Source organism: Vicugna pacos, chromosome 10 (genome assembly GCF_048564905.1).
Source record: "Vicugna pacos chromosome 10, VicPac4, whole genome shotgun sequence".
Classification (NCBI taxonomy): domain Eukaryota; kingdom Metazoa; phylum Chordata; class Mammalia; order Artiodactyla; family Camelidae; genus Vicugna; species Vicugna pacos.
In genome coordinates this window covers 32,896,134-32,921,340 of record NC_132996.1, presented here as the reverse complement: position 1 = coordinate 32,921,340, position 25,207 = coordinate 32,896,134, and the positions used below count along the sequence as shown (strand labels likewise).

Sequence of the window (25,207 nt, the reverse complement as noted above, 5' to 3'; positions counted from 1 at the left end):
CTATCTCCCTCCTCTGGCTTTGCTCTTGGGAAAGGAGCCCGTGCTCCTGTTTTCTTAGCCTGGTTTCTTCATCTAGACTGGTCTCCCTGCCGATCTCAGACAAGCACCTCTGTGCTCTGGCTGCAGACTTTGGGGAGGTGCTGATAAGGAAGGGGCTTCCAGCATCCCTCTGATTTATTACAGGCTCACTTCTCAGTACAGAATAAAAGGCTTCGTCCCTGGTTACCAGCTTCAGAATATTAGCTGAGTTAGGAGCTCAATTTGGGGCATAGAATTGCTCACACACGCTGCTGCCAGTGCTGACTGCATCACCTGCCTTGCCTTCAAGGTTTCTGAAGCAGCCAGGTCTTGTTTGTATTTGATGCCCCACACCCACCCAGCACTACCAAGCTCTGCTGACTTCCGGGGGCCTGTGTGTCTGTATGCTTCTCAACCAGTTGTTAGAAACAACAACAGCACAGAAAAATGGCAAGGATAAAATAAACACACAGAACACGTTCTGTGCTCCTGTATTGTTTCTAACAAGTTTTTAGTTGATTATTTTGGATTTCTAGGTAGACAATCATATAATTGGTAATTCCTTTTTCCTAGTATTTATGACTCTTATTTTATTGTCTAATTGCATTAACCAACACTTCCAGAACAACATTAAATAACAAGAGAGGTGTTTAGTGGCTGGTTAGCTCAGCTGATTAGAGCATGGTGCTAATTATAGGAGAAATGGTGAGCATCCTTGTCTTGCTCCTGACTTTAATGGGGATATTAAGGATAATATCGTTTGATAAGATGTGTATATGTATATGTGTGCACATAGACATGATTTATATCTGTTATATTAAAGTGTTCTTTTCCTTTTGTCAGAATATTTGTGAGGAATGACTATTCAATCATACCACATTTTTAGCATTTCTCTTAGTTATTCTGCTTTTTTCTTGTTTTAAATTATTTCTGTGGTGAATTAGATTAATGGATTTCCTTATTTTATGCCATTCTATCCTTCCTGAAATAAACTGTAGTCAAGTTGCTTTTAAACTATACTGCAAAATTATGTTCATATATTTCATTTAGGTGTTTTGCATCTATATTTATAAATGGAACTGGTTCATAGTTTTCCTGTTGTATAGTCTTTGTAAAATTTTGGCTTCATGAAACCAAAATGTTTGCTTCTTTCTTTGTACTTTGGAATAGCTTTAATAGAATGAGAATGATTGATTCCCTGAAAGTCTGAAAGAAGTTGCTCCTTAACGTGTCTAGGTTCAGCATTTTATTTTATTTTTTAAAATTATTTATTTATTTACTATTTTTTTAAAGTATAGTTTTTGACAGCTTTTGTTCATGATTATTTATCTGCTTAGATTTTCTGCTGTTTTTGAGTCCCTGTTGGCAATTTACATTTCCTTGAGTATTAGCCATTTCATTCAGATTTTAAATTGTAATAGCGTAGGATTAGGCAAAGTATTCACTTGGATTTCTTGTTGTTTCCTCTGTACCCATGGTTGTAAGCCCTTTCTCATTCCTAACTTGTATATTTATGTTTTATCTTTTTTATCAATTTAGCTAGTGGTTTATAAGTTTTGTTTGCTTTCCTCCCACACCAAAAAACTAAATCTTAGATTTATTAATGAGTTATATTATTTTTCTGACTTTGAAATAATTTATTTTGCTTTTGTCTTTATTAATTTCTTCCTTTTACCTTCTTTAAATTTTGCTTTGTTGTGACTTTTTGTTTTTTGTTTCACTCTATTTTTTTAATTGAGTTGCTGTGACTTTTTACCCCTTTCTAACTTGCTGTGTTGTCTGCTTTTTAATGAACTTTTATTTTTTTCTTATTCAACAGTAAAAGTGTTTAAGGTCATGAATTTTCTTGTGAATACAACTTTGGCTGAGTTCCTTAAGTAAGGTTTCATTGACTTATTTTTAGAATAGTCTATAGTTCAGTTTTTTAAACTTTATACTTAAGTATAATACACATACAGAAAAGCAAACGTATCAAAATATGTATGGTTTGTTGAATATTCACAAATTCAACACCCAGATTAGGAAATAGGAGACTACCAATGCCTAGATCCAGCTACATAATTTACAGGGCCCAATGAAAAATGAAAATGCAATGTTCAAATTTTATTAAGAACTTTCAGGTGGTGAAAGCAGAGCATTAAATCAGCTTTCTAAATGCCTGGCCCTACTCACATGCCCTTCAACTCCCCTCTGGGCTCTCTTTTCATCCCCAGCCCTGGCCCTACCAAGGGTATCCACTGTCCTGACTTCAAATAATGTGAATAGTTTGGCCTGTATGCTTTTGCATCTAGCTTCTTTTTACTCAGCATTATATTTCCGAGGATCATTCATACTTTTACATGTAGTTAAAGACCATACATTCTCATTGCTATATAGTTAAAACTGATCTATAATTCAGTTTGATTTGTCACTGATTGAAGAGTTGTTAGAAAAACTTGAAAATTTTTCCTAGTGGTTGAGTGCATTAGGCTAAGTTCTAACTCTCTGATTTCAGAGGTGGGGCTGGAAACAGGCCCCTCTTCCTCTGAATGAGCAAGTCTGAAGTCACAGCACATGTGGTATGAGTAAGAAACAGTGAGCTTTGGAATAAAAATCTCCTCCTCATCCTCTTCTGATACCCAATAAGGAAGAAAGAGAAAGAAAGATAGTCGAAGAGGGTAGTTAAAGGCAACAGTTTTTTTTAACTTCTACAGGCAGAGGTTTTTTTTTTTAAACTTCTCCAGAGCACCAGCACATGCTGATTATAGAAAAGGAGGGCTGAAGTTGTCTTGTCAGCTTGTGGGTTCCCAAGGAAACTGGAAGGAAATTAGGTCCTTTTTTGTTCAGGTCAGAGATCTGAACAGGGGCAAGGTCCCTTCCCTGTGCCCTTCCATTACGTCAGGCTGTCCTGGAGAAGTGATCAGTGAGTGGGCCTCTCTAATTATGGGGGTGCAGGGTGCAGTCCTACACTGAAAATGGCTGAATGTTTAGGGATGAGTAGCCCAGACAAGTAGTCCTTAAAGAATGTATTACTAAAAGTCGTCATACTTTTACATTTCAAACCTAACGGTAAAACCTGAATTCAAACTATTATGATCAACTTGCATCAGCCAGCCTTATATTTAAGCCCTGTAGCTCAAATTTGATGACCAAAGACAGAAAATCTTTTAACAAAGTACCATTTGCTTGAGGGAGAGGACCTGTCATTGAGATTCTTTCTTGAAAACAAAGAATAAGTTTATTTTAAAATAAATAATAAAAAGCTTATAATACAAAATTCAAAAAGCATAAAAAGTTATACAGTAAAAGTGTCTCTCTCTCACCCACCCCTGCTTCCAGCCTATTCTCCAGAGGCAGCCAATATTACTGTTTTCTTGTATCCTTTATGAATGGTTTATGCAAATACATATAATCTTTAAAATATTTTTATAAGAAGTTATGGTATATATTGCATACTCTTCTGCACCTTGCTTTTTCATGTACTATTTCTTAAAGATTGTTTCATATTAATGCATATAGAATAACATTCACAGACTCTGGAAATTAGGACACAGACATATTTGGGGGTGGCATTATTCAGCCGACAACATCATGTGACCAGTCCGTCCCCGAACTCCCCAGAGCAGCCCACCAAAACCCTCCCACACAATGCTGAGGTTTGGAGGAGCCTAAAGCAGCAGGACTCTCCCATACTTTATCTAAGGTCTGCCATTAGGCTGTTTTCAAACTTTTGCTATTATGAGCAGTGCTGCAAACAAGTACTCTTTTTACCCCCCAAATCAATAGAGCTTTTATTGCATCCTTAAAAATACCACAAATGAGTCTGAAGAATCATCTGGCATCCTGCTCTTTCTGTAGCTGGACAACTTAGATCTTATTCATCAGCCTGCTGAACTGTTCTCTTTTTGGAAACATAGTTCCTTTTTCACAAAAATTTCCATCCAAAAATTGCCTGATATCCTTGTTTTTAACTGTTGTGGCTTGCTGAATCTATGCAGCTGAATTTGACACAAATCCAATGTTGTTTTCTTCAAAAATTAACTCATCTTTCTGGGCTTGAGATACCAAACAAGCAACCCCTGGCCTCATCCGAACACTATTTTTCACCCCCCAAATTTTGGATTTCAGTCAGGTAACCATTCTCCTGAATAATGACGTTGATGGAGAAATGAATATACACAGACCTCATTTTGTAGCGGAAGCCCAGCATAACACTCTTGATCATGCCCTGTACCTGACGACAGTGCAAGCAGTCACAGGTTCCTTTCTATTTCCCCACCATTGCTCCCCGAACCTACTTATTGACTCCTGCTGGTAGCTGACCCCAAGGCTCACCCTAGTGTTTTTCATTACTAAACTAATTCCTTCTTTTTTAAAAAAATTTTTTGTAAAATTTAATTATTTCAGTAGAGATATATTAGAGGTCAACCTAAATCCTATTCATCTTTTTTTAGACACCTTTATTGTGGTATGATTTCTGTACAGTAAACTACATATATTTCAGATGTACAATTTGATGCATTTTACTAGATGTGTACACCTGTGAAACCACCACCACAATCAAGATGGCTGACATTTCTATCGCTCCCAAAGAGGTGCAAACTCCTGATTTATCTTGATAATTCCTTTCTTTTTGACTTTGAAATACCCACAAACTTTCACCAGTTTCACAATAGTGAAGATCACCTTTGCAGAAAAAATGGTCCACTTTCCTGTTGTTCCTGATTTTCTGTTTAAAAGAACATTAAGTAATTTCAGGATGTTAGAAAAGCTATAAGGTAGTGGGGAAAATGCTTGGCTAATCAGTTTTATATGGGCAGAAGGTCTAGTGAGGGTAAGAGCTGCTCCCAGCTGGGGCCTATTGCCCTCCCAGGGTCCTCATTGGCACAAAAGTCCTGTCACTGGGTTTGAGTAAAAGTCCCCTATTTAAAAAGATAAGGCAGCTCCCTTGCAACAGCAGAGATTTTACCTCTTTCTCCATAGAAATTGCAGGAATTATCTGGAGGGCACTGTGACTGAGTCTGCAACTAAGAGTTGTTTTCCACATCCTTTCTTAGGCAGATAGGCGTTTAGACAGACTAGTTAGGGTGTTCTGTCTTCTGGAGAGCTTTTTTGGATGCCTTCTGTGTGTCCAGGGAAACCCTGCAGAAGTAAGGCAAAGTAGGAGAAATTTGGGATTGACATTAAAGTAGGAATCCTATTTTCTTTTACTTGAACACAGAAAAGTAAAAAGAAAAACTTTTGCCAGATAATTGTCATTTTAATTGTTCGTGCAGTTGTCCTGAACCTTGAGCGTTCTTTCCTCTCAGCATGACTTACTTTCTGTCTTCCCATTTTAGCCATGCTCTGGAGGCAAATGAAACTGCTGCATGGAGAATTGAGGACTCTCTGTACTTCCAGGTGAGTTTAGAGCTGGAGGGTACAACTAGAGGTGACCTGCTTTGCAGGACCTCCAGGAGTTATGGGGAAGTAGAAGTTCTTGGTTATCCTAAGGGAGCCCATAATCTAAAAATAGAAGCATATAATATATTCCCCAAACACGAGTCACACTTCTTGTGTGACAGCAGAAAGAGAATTGAAGAACTCTCCTCAGCAGGGCAGGCTACATATTCTGTAGGGCTTAGGACAAAAAGAAAATATGGGGCCTCTTGGTCAAGAAGCAGGAAAAAAGGGCTGTTATAGGTGTACATAAAGCCAGACACAGAAGGACAAATAGCATGTATGATTCTACTTATATGAGGTACTTATAGTAGCCAGTCATAGAGACAGGAAGTAGAATGGTGGTTGCCAGGGGCTGGAGGGAGCAGGAGGGGGAGTTTTTGTTCAATGGGTAATTTCAGTCTAGGAAGATGAAAATATTTTGGAGATGGATGGTGGTGATGTTTGTGAATGTACTTAATGACACTGAACTGTACACTCCAAAGTGGTTAAAATGGTAAATTTTATGTTATGTATATTTTAGCCCCCAGCACACATACACATAAAAGAATACATAAGGTTTTTCTTTCTTCTGCAGTCTCTTGACTTGTCATGGTGCCTTTAATTTGCTATTCAACATAGTCCTAAGAAAAATTAAAGACTTAAGTTTTTAGCATGAATTTTACCCTTCATCTTTATATTGTACATTATCAGTTTTCAATGAAAATGTCAGAGGATTTAACTTGTATTTAGAATCACTGAAATAATACCATTTTCATTTTTTGGCTCATTCTGGGAGGGTGCCTTGAGCTGGCTAGAAGACACAAACAGCCAGGCTCAGGAAAAATAGGAGGAAGTGGACTCCCCTCTCCCCCTGCCACCAGCACAGAGCCTACAGAAAGAGGCCTCCGGGGCACAGGACCCCATGGATGTCTGGAGCAGGTGTCACTTCAGCCTGACAGCTACCAATTTCCCATCCCCACAGGCCTCCACCCCAGCCCACAGCAAACGTGCTTCTTCAAAAGGTATCTTTCGAAGGTATCTTCAAAACTCAGAGCTGGGACGCATCCAGTACGAGGATGAGCAAAAGCTAGCTCCTGTCCAGACTCAGCTAATGTTGGCTGCCCAACAGGAACACTGTGGTGTCGCCAGGCTGGGGTGAGGATGGCCGCCACCATGACACCCACCATCCCGCTCTGGCTCCAGGCCCCTGCCAGGCAGAGGAGTGGTGGTGAGAACCCATCCAGGGAGGCCATGGGTGGGTGAGTGGGGACTATGGGGACTGTGTAAGTGCAGGCTCCAAGTTCCCAGTGCCTGCTCCATTATTCCAGGAGACTTCATTTAACAAAGAGTCAAAGATAAAATGATTAAGAATTTCCAGACTGCAACCACAGTGCATCAAATCCCAAGTGCAGGGTCATGTTCAACCATACTGGTCACACACCCTGTTCCTCAGGCCAAAGAAAAGAGTGTATTTGGCTGGAGTATTCTTTGAAGGATCCCCCACCCCCACCCCCACATCCTTAAAGGAAACCTAAGTGTGGAAGTGCTTACAGGGGAGGGGCTGGGGCAGCCTTTCTCCATGTCCCATGTGTTCCCTTTCCTTTCCCTCCCTGAAAACAGACTCCAGCTGTACACCTTTCCTTTCACCCACCCCCTCCCCTGCTCACTGGTGCTTGACTGACTGATCTACAACTTATCTGAGCCAGGAAATACTGGAATGTAAATTCCTTGGGATGAGACATGGAATCCAGCCCATTTCAGCGCTGAGTGCGTGGTTTCCCAAGTTACCTCGTCCTGGGGCTGCCATGCAGGAAGGCAGCACATGAGACTGTCCAAAGTCGGTTTGCCCCTAATGGCCAGGGGTGAAGTGGAGGCACAGGGAGCGGTCTGGCCCTCTGGGTAGCTGCCACCTGTAGAGGATTAAGGAAGCCAAATACTCTTTATTTCCTAATTCTTATGAGTGCAGATTGTAGCAATGTACTTTCCCTTATAGTGGCCCCAAGTTGTGTCTGGGATAGAGTAGGGGTGTTTTTCTCGGACTGAAAGGCTTGCCCTGAGCGTCATCTGGATCACATTGCAGAGTTGTGCGCCCACCAGTCCATCTGCTCAAGTGTTCTCGCGTTTCATCACGTGCCTTTCGGGGACTCTTCAACTTGGGATGGCTCCTCTCTGCACCCTGCACTGAGAAGAATCCCATACCAGCTTTACTAGCAACTGTTAGTGCGTCAGCTGGAGTTGCCCCTTGGGGGCAAGATGCCACCTTCTCTCGGCTCTTGAGGTCCCTTCCCTGGAAAGACAGGTAAGGGACAAACCAGCAGCACCCCTCTGCCCTTTTCTCTGGTGCCAGGAGGAAGGCATTTTCTTTTGAGCTGAGGGATAAGCAGGGCCCCCCAGCAGCATCCAGCTCAGCCCTGCCCAATCTAGCTGATAAAGGAGCCAGAGTGAGGGAGAAACACCCTGGAATCTGAACAAAGGCAGAGGGAAGGAAAGTCTGGGGAGGCTGAGCTTGGGTTTCAGTTTTGGAAAGCACAGCAGACCTGGCCGGGCCCTGCAGAAGAGCGTTCTGTCAGCAGCCGGGCCCTGGACCAGGAGGTGGGAGAGCCCCCCCAAGTTCGAGATTCTGTTCTTCCCCTATCCTCCCGTGCTGGCCCCTTTCTGGGCCTCAGCAGGGACTTGTGTGTGTGTTTAAATATCTCTGTCAAGAATGGAGACCAAGACTGTGGGTGACTAAGACCTTCTCTAATGTTTTACATCTATGAAGAGCTTTGAAGGGAAAGCAGCCAATCCCCTGCCCAACCCTGAAGGGTTTCCCATTTCAAATGACTAAGTCATGACCCTTTTTAGCCAGACTTCAAAGAACCTGATCAAAGATAACATTTATATTAAATAGAACAGCACAGCATTTTTTCCTTTTTACTGTAAAGCCTGAAATGAAAAACAGCCCCATTTCAGCTCTCTGGCAAACAAGCTACAGAAAGGAGTGATTGTTGCAGGACAACCCTCACACAGACTCTGCCCGCTTTTTTTGGAACTTGCTGGGCCCTACACTGAATTTCCGACATTAGAGATGGTTCTTCAGGTGCTCAGGTCACTAGGCAATCCAAAATCACCAAGGCCCATCTTGATAATCTCTGCCATAAGCTGTTATCATCCGAGAAGGCAGCTGTGATGTGGTGAAAAAAACACCTAGGACGTGGGCATCAAAAAGTCTGAGTCCGCAAGACTTTGCCCTGTGTAGACACTTAACCTCTCTGTACCTTCACTTTCCTCATGTACAGAAGTGGGGTAATAAATCCTATATATCTGACAAAATTGTTATGAGTAGATAAAAATGTATGCAAAAGTACTTATTCTGTGCTTGATACACAATATACTCTCAACATATGAATGCTGGATTATAATCTATTACGTTTGTATTTTCTGCAACATTTCCCCCATCCCCATACCAATTTAATGAAACAAATATAAAGGTAACATGTAAAAAAAATGGCTGTATTCAAAATTAATAATAAACTTTAGGGTAAATAAGCTTTAAAACAAAAGTACATAAGCAAAAATAAATAATTTACACCAACCCACTAACCTAATTTTCAGAGCAAAGCCATTTCCAATTACAGCACTGTTATCCCGGGCTCCAACCTGTGGTCAAACTTTGATAGTTCATTATTTTTAAAAAACAGTAACAAAAAACTGAACACTAAGGAGAATCTTTAACAAAAAGAAAGTACTGGATTCAACTTTTTAATTTTAAATAACCAAACTTTGTAATTTTATACATAATTCAATGTAATGCTAATATAAATAGCACTTCAGCTTGAAGAGCTGGTATTTAACAGGGATGGAAAATTATAATGAATAGTCTTCAAACCGTGAGATACAAATAAAAATGGACAAGTATACAGTAGAACAAAAACTGCAGACACTCTACTAGCTGAGGGAAATATCTGAAGGCTTTACATCCTTTATTGTCCATGATGGCTTTTGGAATTATGATTGTTTGATGAATAGAACCTTTGACATTTCAGATATAGCCTTTATTTATTTATTTTCACAGTAAGTTAAAAATCCATCATAAGACTCTGTAAGACATCAGTGGTCTTGTGTGTTGACTCTAGGAGTTTGTGATCTGATAAAAGAGTAACATAAAAATTTACTGTATTGCCCTAATTTCATACTTTGTTGTACACAATGAATCAGTTTGGGAAATCTATTCCAAGGGTTATATACACAAAAGTGTTGAGAATAAAACCTTCTCCACTTTTGCATAAAAATGTGTACAGTGTTTCAGGAATGGAAAATTTCTAATTTTCCTGGGCCCGGGCTTCATGGATCTCTGCTGCCTGAAGATGAAAGGCTCCTCTTCCTTTATTGCTCCACTGTTCAGAGGATTAATCATCCAACCCTGGCGTTTCTCCTTGTTGGATCCTGGATGCTATTCTGATGGCTTCTTCCAGAGATGGCTGTTCTCCAAGCTGAAACAGGAACATACACAAAACCAGTTAAGATAATGCCAAAGAAATATAATATGCCAGAAGTAAAAGTGCTCTCTGTAATTCTGACACCTGGGCTTGTTAGGGTACTACTGCCGATCCACAAAACACAAAAACAAATTCCTGCTGGGGAGAATAATGCAGTTTCTTTATTTAGGGTATTTGATAAGCCTTCACAAATTGAAGGAACAAAAGATCTTTTCCAATGGAGATATTCAGAGAGCTTCCTGAGCCTTTAGCTTCTCTGCCCATAAACTAGATTAAAACCAACAGCTAGAATTTCCTGAGTGTGTTCTAACCCTTTTCCAAGTAAATACATTAAGAAAACAAACAAACCTTCCCAAGGAAAGGTAATCTACACCTAGCATTCTAGATTCTCTGCCTGAATTCAGTGACTTCCCAGAGAATGGTTTCTTCACAGTCTTCTGACATTGCCCACCACAGAATAGCACTGTGCAGTGATTCTCGGAGGACTAACTTAGGGTCTGTGTTTACACAAGGTTCATTTCCAAGGAACAGCTCTTAAGTGCTTTATACAATCCTGCCCAGTTACACTTTCATTTTGAGAGTAAAGATGGCTGCCCAGGTACAAATAGGGATATATACCAGGAACCTTATTTTTCTTGCTACAAATTCCCCTAGAATATGTAAAGATAGTAGAGAACAAAGTTTTGGTCTCCTTGAGTCTACCTCAAAGACAGCAATTTCCTTAATATGGCTAAGTAATATAGATTATTCTATGCCCTCCCTTCATGAAGGTTATGCATAAGGGCACAGTGTACAATGCTGAGACCATTGTACCCACCTGAACTGCAATCTGGGTGCCATTGGATGTTGCCACTAAGGTCAGGGGCCTGGTTTCTGTGGTTACTAAGTGATGGCTATGCTGCTGGTGCCCCATTTCTGATGAAGCAGTATGGAATGCTGCCAGGTCTTGAGCCACAATTGCAACCTTGAACAAAAAGTACACAGACGAATTAAAACTATAATTTAAATAGGTTAAAATCCATTTAATGCAAGGGATTTGTCCTCAAATTCAAAAGGAAAACCTCTTCTGACCATAGACTTCTAGAAGCCTAAAGCTGGAAAAGACCTTACATATTGTCTATACTGGGCTCCTCTTTTTTTATTTGAGGAAATTGAAGCTTAGAAAGAAGGGACTGATTTAAGGTTATGAAGTGAGCCAATGGCAAAACAGAGTAGAGGACACTGGAGAAGTGGATTCACTATACCAGGCTCCATTTGCCAAGAGAGACGTGACTGTGCCTGAAGTCTTATCCCTAAGTGGCTGCCAGGGAAGTTACATATGTGGATTAATTCACACCTCAAATGTCTAATTATTCCTGATTTTTGATCAGTGGTAGACATACTATTTTTTCCTGTTTATCTGTTGCATTTAAAATTAGATTTCCATTTCACTAGGAAAACAAAGGACCAGTAGCATTACTCACAAAATAGCAACATATCTTGTTATTCTCATTTCCTCTTTTAGAGTCCATGCAATCTTTCCATATTGTTTCTGAAGCAGCTAGCCGTTATGGTTAAAAGTGCTTTCATGGCTCTTAAACCACACATGTAGCTTTTTCTATGTAGGTAACACAGAAAATGGCATCAACTACTTCTGTTGTATGGTATTTTAAAAGTTGGTTCAGTCAAACTCAGAGAAAGAATAGGTTAAAAAATAAAATTACTATTTTACTTGGCTATTAATCCACTGAAAATGCTAGATTTTAAAGCTAATAGATATTTAGCTTGGATCAATCCCAGTGATGTTCCATAGTCTAGCAATAGACTTCAGTCCAGCAATGGTGGAGTAGCTTATATTGGACTAACCCTTTCAATTATATTACAATTATAAAGTGTGGAAAAAATATGAAAAAGCAACTATTTGAAGGCATTGGTGAACAATGAAAAGCAGAAGGAAATGGAGGGGATTCTCAGAAGAAGGTAACCACACTGGGTCACAACTAGGTTTAAACAGCTTTTCCCCCTGAGGGTACTCATCAGTCTGAGCAGCACGGGGCAGCTAAAGGTATCAAATAATGGAGTCTAGGGATGCCACAATGGCTATGTATTGAGAGGGGTGTCCTAGAAAGGAGAACACCAGAGGGAAGGGAGCCCCCAAACCTGCATATAAACTCCCCTCAATTCTTTAAGACCTCAGAACTGGAAGTTCCAGTAAATCTAGTAAAAAGCAGCAGCTAGAAGGCTGAAAAGCTGAGATTTCAGTGATGCCACAGGAGAGACAGGATTTAGAATTTCAATCCCACCAAGTTAGAGGGGCTTGGAAAACCCCTTGGGCTTTCAATTGAAACTCTAAGGGCCACACTTTAGGAGTAAAGTAAAGATTATGTCCCAGGACTACAGATTCACCCTGAGACCAAATGGCAAAACTGAAATAGACCCACCTTAATTAAGGATAAAACAGCCTTCACAAATAACTACCTGATAAGAACAAAATCAATATTCTTCAGAGAGAGAGAACAAAATTAAAAATCTCTACCATGTACCAACTATAATGTACAGAATACAATAAAAAATTTTAATACATGAGAAGAGGAAAATGTAACCCAGAGTCACGAGAAAATGAAGGCAACAAAAACAGACCTTGAGATGACCAAAATGTTGGAATTAGCAAACCAGGATTTTAATACAGCTATTATAAATATGTTAAAAGGCTTATTGAATGTGCACAAGGGAAAATCTCAGTAGACGATAAAAACTATTTTCAAAAAAGTAGATTCTATGATTGAAAATTACAGTATCTAAAATTATCAGTATGGGCATAATAGAAGATGGTGATGTCAAAAGAAAAGGTCAGTGAACTTAGAGACAGATCAATAAGAATTACCCATCTGAAGAACTAAGAAAAAAAAGACATACACACACAAAAAAGAATGGATCCCCAGCAACTTGTGGGACACCACCAAGTTAATATACATACAATTAGAGACCCAGAAGGAAAAGAGAAACAGAATGAGGCAGAATAAAAATTTCTGAATGGTCAAACTTTTCCTAAATCTGGTAAAAAAAAAAAAAGTCCCCCCAATAATATTATATATTCTTATAATTATATATAAGGCGGCTAGCAGAGAAATACAAAGAAAAACAACATCAGAATTAAATTGCTAAAAAAGGAATATAAAGAAAAAATCTAGAAACAGCAAGAGGATAACTGAACAATGATAAAGATGGCTGATTTCTTATCAGAAATAATGAAGGACAGGGACAATTTAAAGAGCTGAAAGAAAAAAAAAACTGCTGACTAAAAATTCTACATATACCAAAAATATCCTTCAAAACAAATATTTTTCAAAAAGAAAGGTGAGGGGGGAGGGTATAGCTGAGTGGTAGACTGAGAGTTCAATCCCCAGTACCTCCATTAACATAAATAAACCTAACTGCCTCCTCTCCACCCCCCCAAAAAAAAACAAAAAAAAAAGGTGAAATACTATATTTTCAAATAAATCTGTGACTGTAGATCTGCACTACAAATAATGCTAAAGTATATGCTTCAGGCTAAATGGATGATTCCATATGGGAACTCAAATCTACACAAAGGAATAAAAGGCACTAGAAATGATAAATTTAGGATAAGTATAAAATATTATGCTTCCTATTGTCCTGTAACTTAACTTAAAAGATTAACTTTAATGCTAAAATATAATATTGTACTACAGAGGTTATAACATATGTAAATGTAAAATCACAGCAGCACAAAAAGTAGGGAGGGGCATGAATGAAAATATGGTGTGTCAAGGTTCTTAGACTTTACATCAAGCAGTACAATATTAAGTCTAAGCAGACTGCAATAACTTAAGGATGCACATTGTAATCCCTGGAGCAACCACAAAAAAAGTTAACACAGAGGGTATAATTACAAGTCATCTGAGGAATTAAAATTAAATATGTATGTACCTAATAACAGAGCTTTAAAATACTGGAAGTAAAAAATAACAACTAAAAAGGGAGAAAGATACAAATCCACAATGAGAGTTGGAGATATTAATTCCTTTTTCTTAGTAACTCACAGAACAAAGATAGAAAAGATTAATAAGGTTATAGAATATTTGAACAACAGTACCAACCACTTTAACCTAATGTATAGTATGCTACATCCAATTAGTGCAGAACACACATTCTTTTCAAATACATACAGAATACAATGGGAAATCAATGAAAGACACATGGAAAACAAGTCTCAAATTTAAAAATAATGAAATCTTAAAGAATGTGTTTTCTGACCATAACCAATGTAAATTAAAAATCAAGAACAATGGGGGGCAGTGGGTACAGCTCAATGGTAGATCATTGAGCCTAGCATGCATGAGGTCTGGGGTTCAATCCCCAATACTTTGATTTAAAAAAAAAATAGGTATCTAGAAAAGTACTAGATATTAAAAAATTAAGCAATCTACATGCAAATTAAAAACACAATGATATACCATTTCACATCTATTAGAATGGCTAAAATTTTAAAGAGTATCACCTCAAAATGTTGATGCTATGAAACAAGCAGAATTCTTATACAGTGATACGTGGGAGTGTATGACAGAACCACTAAGGAGAACTGTCCGCACCTTTGTACCAGGTTAAATATACCTCTGCCTTATGACCCGGCAACTCCAGAAACAGGTATTTATCTAAGAGAAATGAGAATATATGGCTACAAATACCATACTAGAATTTTTACTGCCACCTTATTCATAATATTCAAAAACTGGAAGCATCCCAATTGTTCATCAAGGGGAGAATGTATCAACAAATTCTGATAAATTCCTACAACAGAATACTGCTTAACAATAAAAATGAATGAACTGATGTTATAAACAAGAACATGGATAATCTCCAAAATGTTATGTTAAAGAAAAAACCCACATACAAAAGAGTTTATAGTCTGGTTCCATGATGCAAAGTTCAAGAACAATCAGAACAACTGGATGAGGACTGACTGGAAGGGGTCCTGAGGGAACTTTCTGGAGTAATGGAAATGTTCTGTATCTTCTTTGGGATGGGATGGGTGTGTGTGTTTAATAACTAACTGAATTATACACTTAAGATCTGTGCGTTTCATTGTACATAAATTTTACCTCAATGAAGAAAAAGCAGACTGCAGGCTAACATTGAAAAACATGTTCAACTTCAGTAGTAGTCAGATAAATAGAACTAAAAATACAATTTATCCTTTACTTGTGAATTGTGCAAATATATACATATAAAAATTCTCAATGCTAGCAAGAGTACAGTGAAACAAGAATACCTTTAGATCCACAGCATAATTGTTAAAAATTTCTGGAAAATAATTTGGCAATATATAGCAAGAAGCTTAAAATAGTTCATACCATTAATCCAAAAATTCCACATCTAGAATTTGTTTCCTCTGAAAATAATCAGAGGCTTACACAATAAATTATGTATGCGGAATGAGTTAATAAAAGAACATTTAATTGATACAAGAATGTACTCAGAATGCAGTGTTAGGTGGATGACAAGCATACAAAATTATATCACAATCCTAACTTTGTTCACACATGCACCCACACAGGAAAAATGGAGTAAATAGTCCTAAATGTTGACACTAGTTATTTTAACATAAACAAATAGCTGATTTTTAGTTTGAGTCTCTATTTTCAAATTCTTTTGAAAACCTTTAAGTGGAATTATTGGATCATATGTAATTCTATGTTCAACTTTTTAAGGAACTGCCATATTGTTTTCCATACCATTTTACATTCCCATGAACAATGCCCAAGAGTTTCAATTTCTCTACATTGTCCCCAAAACTTATTTTCTGTTTTTTGGACAACAGCCATTGCAATGGGGGTGAAGCAGTATCTCACTGTGGTTTTGATTTGTATTTATTTCCCTAATGATGAAATGATGTTGAGTATCTTTTCATGTGCTAATCGGCCATCTGTAAATCTTCTTGGAGAAATGTCTATTCAAGTCTTAAGCTCATTTTTTAAACAGAGTTGCTTGTTTTTTTTCTTGTTGAGTTATAGGAGTTCTTTATATAGTCAAGATATTTTTCCCATGTAATACTATTTTTATTTTATGATTTAAAAATATATTCTAGATATTAATCCCTTATCAGATATATGATTTGCAAATATTTTCTCATTCTATAGACTGTCTTTTCACTGTCTTGGTAGTGGCTTTTGATGCACAAGTGTTTTTAATTTTGAGGAAGTTCAATTTATTTATTTTTTCTTTCATTGCCTACTATTTTGGTGCTACATGTAACAAACAGTCTCCTAATCTATCTTTTTCTTCTTTCATTGCCTGTGCTTTTGGTGTCATACATAAGAAATTCAAGATCATGAAGATTTTCACCTGTTTTATTCTAAGACTTTCATAGCTTTGGTTTTAAATTTAGATCTTTAATCCATTTTGAGCTAATTTTTATATATGGTATAAGGTAAGGGTCCAATTTCGTTCTTTTACATGTGGATGTACAGTTTTTCCAGCACCATTTGTTGAAAAGAACTTTCCCACTGAATAGTCAAAATTTTAATTATTGAAATTTAGTTGACTATATATGTGGGGGTTCTTCCAGACTCTGTATTTTATTCCACTGGGAATATATATTACTTTTGTAGTCTGAAATTAACTAACTAAAATAGATGGAAAGCATATACTCTTCCATCTGTACCTGCCAACTAGGCTTCCAGGGGCACCTGGAAAAATGAGTCTGAGAAATGCAATTACCTTAATTAAAAAAAAAAAAAGACTTAGGGAAGGACTGACTGCTTTCTTCCCACACATGTAAAGAAATAAGCTATAGCCAATTTAAATGTTACAGATAATTCACAGGTGGAGTCAGTCCAAACATACCAGTGGATAGTCAACATTCACCCAACGGCCTACATGTAGTTACAGTAGAAGGAGCAGTGGTGGCAGAGGTCCTCAAGTGACCTCCCCCAACCCCTACCCACAATGTGATATATCCCTGGTTGCTGGAAGCTGCCTGGCTTCATTCTAGCTCTCAAAACCTCCTCTCTTGAGAATTTTCTTGGCCCGCAGGCTAAAGATAAGGTACATAAGAATGTCTGCTTTAGGATCACTATCTTTCCAGACCCACAACTGTAATTGGCACAAGGTGTATTTACCCAAGCTAGACTATAAACCCATCCAGGAATCATGGAGCCATGCAAATGACTGCAAACCGATTAGATGGGACCATTCCATAAGACAGCCTGAAAGCTAGTGGTTGGGTTTTTGTTTGTTTGGGCGTAAGGTTCAATAAGCAAACAATAAAAATGCATGGATCTTAGGTGTTCTGTTGAGTTTTAACAGTTAGATACAACTGTGAAACCACCACCTAAAACAGGAGTAGAACAGTTCCTTCATATTCCATTCCATCAATTCCCTCCCCACCCCCAGCCAAGCAGCACTTTCTGATTTCTATCACCATGGATTTGTCTTGTCTGTTCTTGGATTTCGTGTTAAGTGGAATCATATGGTATGCATTCTAGTGGAACTGCTGAGTCACAGGGAAGAGGTATGTTCGAAGTTATAAGAAACTGCCAAACAGTTCTCCAAAGTGGTTGTATCATTTTACACTCCCACTAGTGTGCTCCATGTCCTACTTGCTTCGTATCTTTGCCAACATTTGACTTTGTTAGTTTTTTTTATTTTAGCCATTTATTTCCCTGTGTCTGTAATGGTATCTCACTGTGATTTTAATTTGCATTTCTTTGATGACTAAAGATGTTGATCACTTTTTTGTGTTAACTGCCATTCATGTATCTTTTTTTTGTGAAGGGTCTATTCAAATAAGCAATCAAATGATCTGCTCACTTTAAAGAATTTCACTTATTTATTTTGCTCATTTTGAATGGGTTGTTCATTGTTTCATTATTGATTTACAGAAGTTTGTTATATATTTTCAATACAAGTCCACTGTCAGATATATATAGTGTAAATATCTTTTTCCTAGTTTGGGGCTTAACTAATCTTTTTCTTCATGTTGTCTTTTGGTGAGCAGAATTAATTTTGAAGAAGTCCAATTTATCAGAAAAGAAAAAATTTTATTGTTAGTGCATTTTGTATCCTGTCCAAGAAATCTTTACCCTAAGGTTACAAAAACATTCACTTTTCTTCTAGAAGCTTTATGATTCTGAGTTTTGTATTTCAAGGTGTAGAAGATCTTCAATTTTTTTCTTTTTTCAAGATTGTTTTGGCTATTATAGGTCCTTTGCATTTTTCAGTAAATTTTAGAATCAAATTATCTGTATCTTCAAAAAAGCCTGCTGGAATTTTGATTGTGATGGTATTGAATCTATAAATGAATTTAGGAAGAATGACAGCTACTAATTTTGACAGACTCTTTCATTGAACAGTGTAAGGGAGCTGCAGTGAAACTCAGCATTGCCTTCAGCACAGTACAAGAACAATTTTTAAATACATTAACCAACATCATTTATTTTGAGAGAAATGAAAATTAAAACTACAAAGAGATACATCAGATTGGCAAAAACCCAAAGGTTTGATACCACTACGTTGACTATCAGAAGAGGAAGAGGCACTCTCAAGTGCTGCAGGTAAAAATGTAGATTGGCACAACCCTAGAAAGGAAGTTTGGCAACACTTAACATAATTACAAATGCATATGTCTTTTCACCCAGCAATTCCGCTATAGGAATTCATCTGATAGCAGATACTCACACACATGCAAAATCACATGTGCACAAGGTTATATATTGTTTGAAACAGCAAAAGACTTTAAGAAAATTATGGCGTGTCCATACAGTGGAATATGATATAGCTTAAAAAAAATTAGGAAGCTCTCTACATAATGAAGTAGAAGATTTTTCTGGATGTGTTATTAAGGTTAAAGAAAACAAAAAACAAAAAATAAAAAAAATAAGGTGAAGAACACTATAGAGTTTACTCCCATAAAAAGAGTGGAGGGGGAATGGGAGATGACTATTTATTTAATTTGTTTATACACGCTTACTGAATTGTTGGAAAAATACCCAAGAAACTGATAAAAGTGGATTATGATTATCTCTATGGGGCAAGAACTAGGCTGACGGAGGCAGGGGTGGAAGGAAGACTTTTCACTGCGTACCTGTATGTACGTTTTGCTTTTTGAACTATGTGAATATATTACATATTCAAAAATTAAATAAAGTAAATTTTGCAAATGAATTTCCCTAAGTATCTGATGTTGACAGAGATGATAGGAAGAATGACCATTAATGAACACTTAATATACACCTGGGCTGAGTACTTTACATGTATTATCTCATTTAATCCTTCTGTTAACCTATGGGATCGATGCAATAATTACTCTGATTTTACAGATGAGGAAAAACTGAGACTCAGAGGAGTCTCAGCTAAGAAGTTGTAAAACTAGGATTCAATCTGAGGTTTGTATGCTTAACTACTATATCACACTGCATATCTATGTAATAACAGTTTTGATATTGATAAATAGAGAAAAGCAATTACCTGCTGCCCTTCTGTACCCTCGGCAGTAACCATTGCAACAGAGTGTGTTCCTGCTGAGGAGATGACTGCATCATGGGCAGGTACTGTGATGGGCGTTCCGTCCTGTGTTACCATTGTGATGGTATTGCCGATGGCTTGCATGTCAGCTTGAGATATGTTGACCTGCAATACAATGCATTTTACAATCAGTCAATGTTGCCTGTTTTATTTGGCAATTTTTATTAAGGACTAGGCTTAATCTTTGTATATGTCTACTCTATGGGACCAAATAAATATTTTACAATGGAATAAACTTTTAAAAAGAGGTCATCAGAAAAACAGTATTTCTTAAATGTATTTCCTCTTCTACATCTCTACTGCCAATTTAGACCCCTATTTTTCTCTCATATAATATTCTGCAATAATACAACTTCCTTCCAGGTATCTAGTCTAACCCTTCCCTAATAATCTTGTTGCCTTTCTAAAAATCAAACACATTTCATTATACTCCCCGCTTAAATCTCCAGTGACTCTCCATCACTGCAACTCAGATTTCTTAGATGGCATTCATCACCTTTCATGATCTGGCATTAACAGCTTCTCCAGACTAATTTTTCACTACTTCCAAACCAGCACACAAATCTGGCACTCTAGCCACAACAAACCACTTGCAGTTCCAGGGTGTGTCATATATTATTTTTGTCACTTTGCCCTTTCCTTCACTCTCTGTCTCGCTAACTCATGAAAATTCTTCAAGATCCAACTGAATGGCCATTCTCTATATGGGCCTCCAAGATTCCTTTGGGGAGAATCATTTACTCCTTCCTCCAGATTGCCGTAACACTTTATATATCTCTTGATTATCCCATCATTATGAGAAATTATTGTTCATTTTAGGAATGTCCCTCTCCTACTAGACTATGATATCCTTTACTTTCCTGAACTCCCCACACTAAATTTACCAAAATGTCTGGCATTGGTTCAATAAATGTTTGTTGTTTAATTGACCAAAGGAATGGAACAGAAATCTAATTCCTAAAGGAAATGTGAAGGTTGTATCTAGAAAAAAATACAACATTGGGGTGGGGAAAATAGCTGTTTCAAAACATATGAAGAGGGATTAGACTCATTTTATATGGTCAGAGAAGAGCCATGAGGGGATGACATAGCAGTTGGTTTCAATCTGATAAAAATTCGAATTACCCAACAATGGAACAGGCTGTCTCTTAAGAGGGAAACTGCCTCATCTATTTTGGGGCTGCTGTAGAGGGAATTTCTCTGGTATAGGGAGGTCAGATCAAATGACTCCCAGAAAGCCTGTGTCTTTGATGATCTAATTTTAAGAAAAGTCTTAGGGTTGATGCTGAATTAAAACTGTGTTAGTAAATATGTTTAATCTCACATGCCAATCAGTGGACAAAGAGTACTGTGTGGAATTAGTGATGTCAAAAGTAAGGGGAAGAGGGATGAATAAGATAGTATAAGTGCTTTGTGTTTTCCTGTGCTGAATATGTTCTGCCCCCTGGTTAACATCAGCACAAAGGGCAAACTTATCATGGCAGGTAAAGCCCTGAGAGAGACAGGTAAGAAAAGGGTTCTCCATGGAAAACGCAGATACGGGAGGATAAAGAACCCCATGTATCTATCTCCACCAGGTCCTAAGATCACCTCTGCTAGAGCTTAAATTAAACATGAAATCAAGTCTGAATTATTTTAGGCTAGTGGCATCTAAAAAACAATGACAAGTTTGACTATCAAACAACAACCATTACTTTTCCTGGGGAAATCAAGATACTTGTTCTATTAATTCTGTGAAGCTAGGTAAGTGGATTCTCGTGATTCCAGGTAGGGAGAGAGCCATACTTCGGAAATTTTACAGATTTGCCCATCACTGACTTCCCAAAATCTTTTTAATGATGTCCTCACCACCTGGGCCAAACCTCTGCTGATTTCTCAATCTCACCACCTGGATCTAATCAGCCATCAAATCTGATCCCTTGTCTGAACTGTTTCACATGGATCCATTACTTCTCAAGCCCTTCCTTTCACTGTGGTTCTGAGCTTCATCACCTCACCTTTGAACTACACCCGTAACACCATCTGAATTCTATAGTCACAGACCTTCTCTGATTACTAATCTTTCTCTGCATGCAGTCTCTTTCCTTAGAATACTGGAAAGCTTCAGGAGATGTAGCACTGCCTACAACCTAAACTCCAAACTTTTTGCCATAATTCAGGGGTTTCCTCAGTTGAGACCCAATCTGCCTTTCAAGCCCAAACTCAGAGAAATATTATTTAACTTGTTTGGCTTTTGGTGGTACTTACATGCTGAGTCCCGTCCTGGGATATGAGTGTCACCTGTTGACTCAACCCAGACTGGGTTACTGTGGCTACTTGTGTAGACACAACATCGTCCCCTTCTACACCTGTAACATACGTGATCTGGGGCCCTTTAAGAACATCTTCACTTTGACCTGTTTAAAACAAATGAATTCTTTATTTGACCAATCAGCCAAGCTGTTTAGAAAACAGAGGATATTTTAAATATTACAGAGAAACTGACAAAAATTAAAGAGTATACATATCAAATTCTACATAAATGGCTTCCAACACATTCTGCCAACTTCTCCACCTCCACTTTTGCAAAGCCAAATCAAATCAAAGCAAACCAAACCAAACTTTTCCACAGAAAATGTAACTGTTTTAATTTGGGGAGACCTCTCTTATTCTCTTAGTTGGAATAATTATGTGATACTGTGCATGTGTGTTGGGGCGGGGAGTGAGGGAGCTGTATAGGAATACTAACTATCCAGTATGGCAGGTATGCACTAAGTTCTTGCAGTCACTTAAGAAGCCGTTAAAAATGATAAGACAATCTTCATAAACATTAACCACAAAACCAGAATGGTGTGTAAACACAAGGTACTAACACTAAGTTACTTATTCTTTAACACAAGTGATTGATTGCAAGTCATCAGTACACAATGACATCATTGTGTAAAGACACTGTAATGGCAATATTATCTGGGGTGAGGTTAATCATTTCATAAGTAACAGAACAGGAATTCCCATCCATTTCTTTATTTCACCAAGAACCAGCAAGTAAACAGCAATTTCAATAGTCCATTACTGCCATACTTGGCAACCAGGAGGATTTCCACCACTCGGAAGACCAGAAAAAGAGTAAATATGGGTTTTTTTTTTTCCCTTCAAGGAGGACTTAATATGCTAATTTAAGAGTACTTCTCAAACTTATGGTTGATGCCCACACTCATATAGCTACAGTCATCACGGTATAATCTCTATGACACTCATTACTCATTTCTTTTTGTTCTGTTCCCAGCTATTTATCATACTTATTATTATGCCATTTTTCCAAAGGGTTCAAAACCTAGGGGATCACACAGGAGAAAAGGACACAAACCCATCATTATTCTTGAAAAGATAATCTTGGTTTAATTTTTTTTAAATAAAACGTATGTTATTATATTATTGATTATCTTCCAGAACACAAGAAATTCTGACAATCTGAAATATCAACATTTAAGGAAGAGACTGAGGAAGCTTAAAAAAAAAAAAGCCTAAAAACCTAAGTTTGACATCGTTAAAGTCTAACTGCAAGCATTCAGCAGTTGTTGTGATATCTAACCATGCACACTTACAGTACTTTGGCTAGAAAACAGTATAGCATTCAAGAGTGAAGGAACTGTTATTTCCTTACTATCACATGACTGATATCTAAAACAAATCAGAACTACAGGGAATTATCTAAGTAGGCAGTGAATGATCTGTTCTTTTCCTTGTTCTCCAACCATTTGTTTTTTCACCTAAATGGTTTTCAATCCTTCAATATTAGCTGTTAAGATTGGGTAAAGAGGGGGAAGGTATAGCTCAGTGGTAAAGCATGTGCTTAGCATGCATGAGATCCTGGGTTCAATCCCTAGTACCTCCATTAAAAAAAAATGAGTAAAGATGTTTTCTTTTAATTTTCAAATATACTTCATTTAGGAGGTACTCAATGAAACAGGACAACCTTTATTTTGGGTTTTTTCGTTCGTTTTAGAAAAACGGACTTCATTTTACCTATTTAATTATGCTGAGTTATTTAACTGAAATCATATAATCTAATTCCCTAAAATATTTCTTCCAGGAGTTAATTCTCATTGAAATGAATGTTTTTATCTCCTACAACACTACTGAATAGCACATGAATCAACTAAGAGTTATTCAGGAGTGCTTCACTGCTCTTATGATTAAGATGAACATCCTCAACACGCAAATAGTGCCCCTGCCTTGCTATCCAGCCTCATTTCACACCACTTCCCAGGCAAAAGAGCCACGCTGGCCAGGCTTCTTTCAGTCTCTCCAATTTACTTCGCTCTCTCCAACCTCACGGCTTTTTGCACGTGCCAGTCCCTCTATCTGGAACATCCTCTTGCGTTTGCTCCGTTTAGCACCTCCCCTTTCACCACATCCCTGCCTCTCCACCAAGTTAACGCCTCTCCACCCTGTAGATCTCTCCAAAAATCATTTCCTCAGGGGAGCCTTCTCTGAGCCTCAAGATCAGACTAACTTCCCTTCTTACACATCTCTGAGCATTAAGTACCTTTCTTTGATAGCAATTATCACAGCTGTAAATGTTTGTGTGACTATGTGAATGGAACCTTATGATTTGAGAATATGCTTTGAATAATAAATTATGTTCATGTTGATTCCCAAACACAGACATGGATATAATGGAAAAACTCTCACCTGGGGGAGGCTCAAAGAAGGCTTCCTGCTCCTCCTCGATGGGTTCAGTGTCATTGTGGGCCGTCCGTTTGTGCATGGCCAGCGTGGAGATCTGCTTATATGTCTTCCCACAGTGGTTACAGTTGTACGGTTTGGAGTGAGTGTGAACAACATGATGTTTGTACAAACTGGAATATTCTGTAAACCTTTTGTCACATCCAGGAACTGTACAAACATATGGCTTTTCCCCTAAGTAAAGAACAGCACCAAAAAAAAAAATTAACTTTTACTTATGAGGGCATAATCATTCCATACCTTCTGGAAGGGTGAGGAAGAGTTGGGGGGAGGAGGAAGAGGGAGGGTGCGGGCAGTGGGAGCCTCTAGTGGCAAAAACAAACAGCTGTCAAATCACTTTCTTCTGCTATGAGGCAGCACACAAGAAAAGATTCTCTAACTATGGTTTCAACTTGTTTCAAAAGGTGGTCCACACCCCGACTCATCCCAGGCCTAAGTACCACTCTTCCCCTTAATTACAAGGGATGTAAAAAATAAGGATGGAGATATTTATTGCCCAGTTAACTCTAAGCTTTGATGAAACTGTTAACGTTACCTCTAACTAGATAACCTAAATAACACGAATGGTATTATACTAATAACGACAATAATAAATGCAATTATTACTATAACTAATATAGCTTACCCTAAGGGTTTTATAAGGATAATGAAAAAAAAGATTTTCTAAAAAGTCTATTAGACATACTTTGGACACTTCAGTAAATCTAAAAGGACACACATTTCATCTTAACTTCATCTGACTTCTTGCATCCAACCAAAAACTACTGAATATTCACTAAAAACTCAATACAAAGGGAAATAAAACTGTAATTCTTTTTCCATAAAACAATTTGAGAACAATATAAGCAGTACATATATTTTTAGAACTTTTTATTATTGAAAATTTTAAATGTACACAAAACTATGAAGTGCAATAAACCCCTATGTACCAATCATCTAGCTTCAACTAGTTGAATTAGCCAATATAGTTTCATTTATCCAACACACATTTCTCCCCCTCTTCCCACCCTGGCTCATTCTGAAACAGCTCCAGAGAGCATTCCATCTCATCCATAAAT

At 37.8% G+C, this 25,207-nt stretch overlaps 1 protein-coding gene and 1 long non-coding RNA gene across 5 annotated transcripts in view; one reads left to right on the top strand and one right to left on the bottom strand.

The window, feature by feature from the left end:
• Window positions 1–7,627: 7,627 nt before the first annotated feature.
• On the top strand, window positions 7,628–8,823 carry LOC140698713 (uncharacterized). The gene is made up of 2 exons (XR_012076574.1): window positions 7,628–7,717; window positions 8,343–8,823. It is a non-coding gene; the product is annotated as an uncharacterized lncRNA (long non-coding RNA).
• A 305-nt stretch (window positions 8,824–9,128) lies between these two features.
• Window positions 9,129–25,207, bottom strand: part of ZNF143 (zinc finger protein 143) — a 58,520-nt gene continuing 42,441 nt past the window's right edge. For all 4 annotated transcript variants that reach the window (XM_006203514.4, XM_006203515.2, XM_015238578.3 and 1 more), the window contains exons 12-16: window positions 24,096–24,323; window positions 21,669–21,817; window positions 19,365–19,526; window positions 10,714–10,860; window positions 9,129–9,890 (exon numbers count right to left, since the gene is read on the bottom strand). In XM_006203514.4, coding sequence (XP_006203576.1) covers window positions 9,807–9,890; window positions 10,714–10,860; window positions 19,365–19,526; window positions 21,669–21,817; window positions 24,096–24,323 — 770 coding nt within the window. In that variant the 3' untranslated portion in view covers window positions 9,129–9,806. The remainder of the gene's footprint in view (window positions 9,891–10,713; window positions 10,861–19,364; window positions 19,527–21,668; window positions 21,818–24,095; window positions 24,324–25,207) is intronic.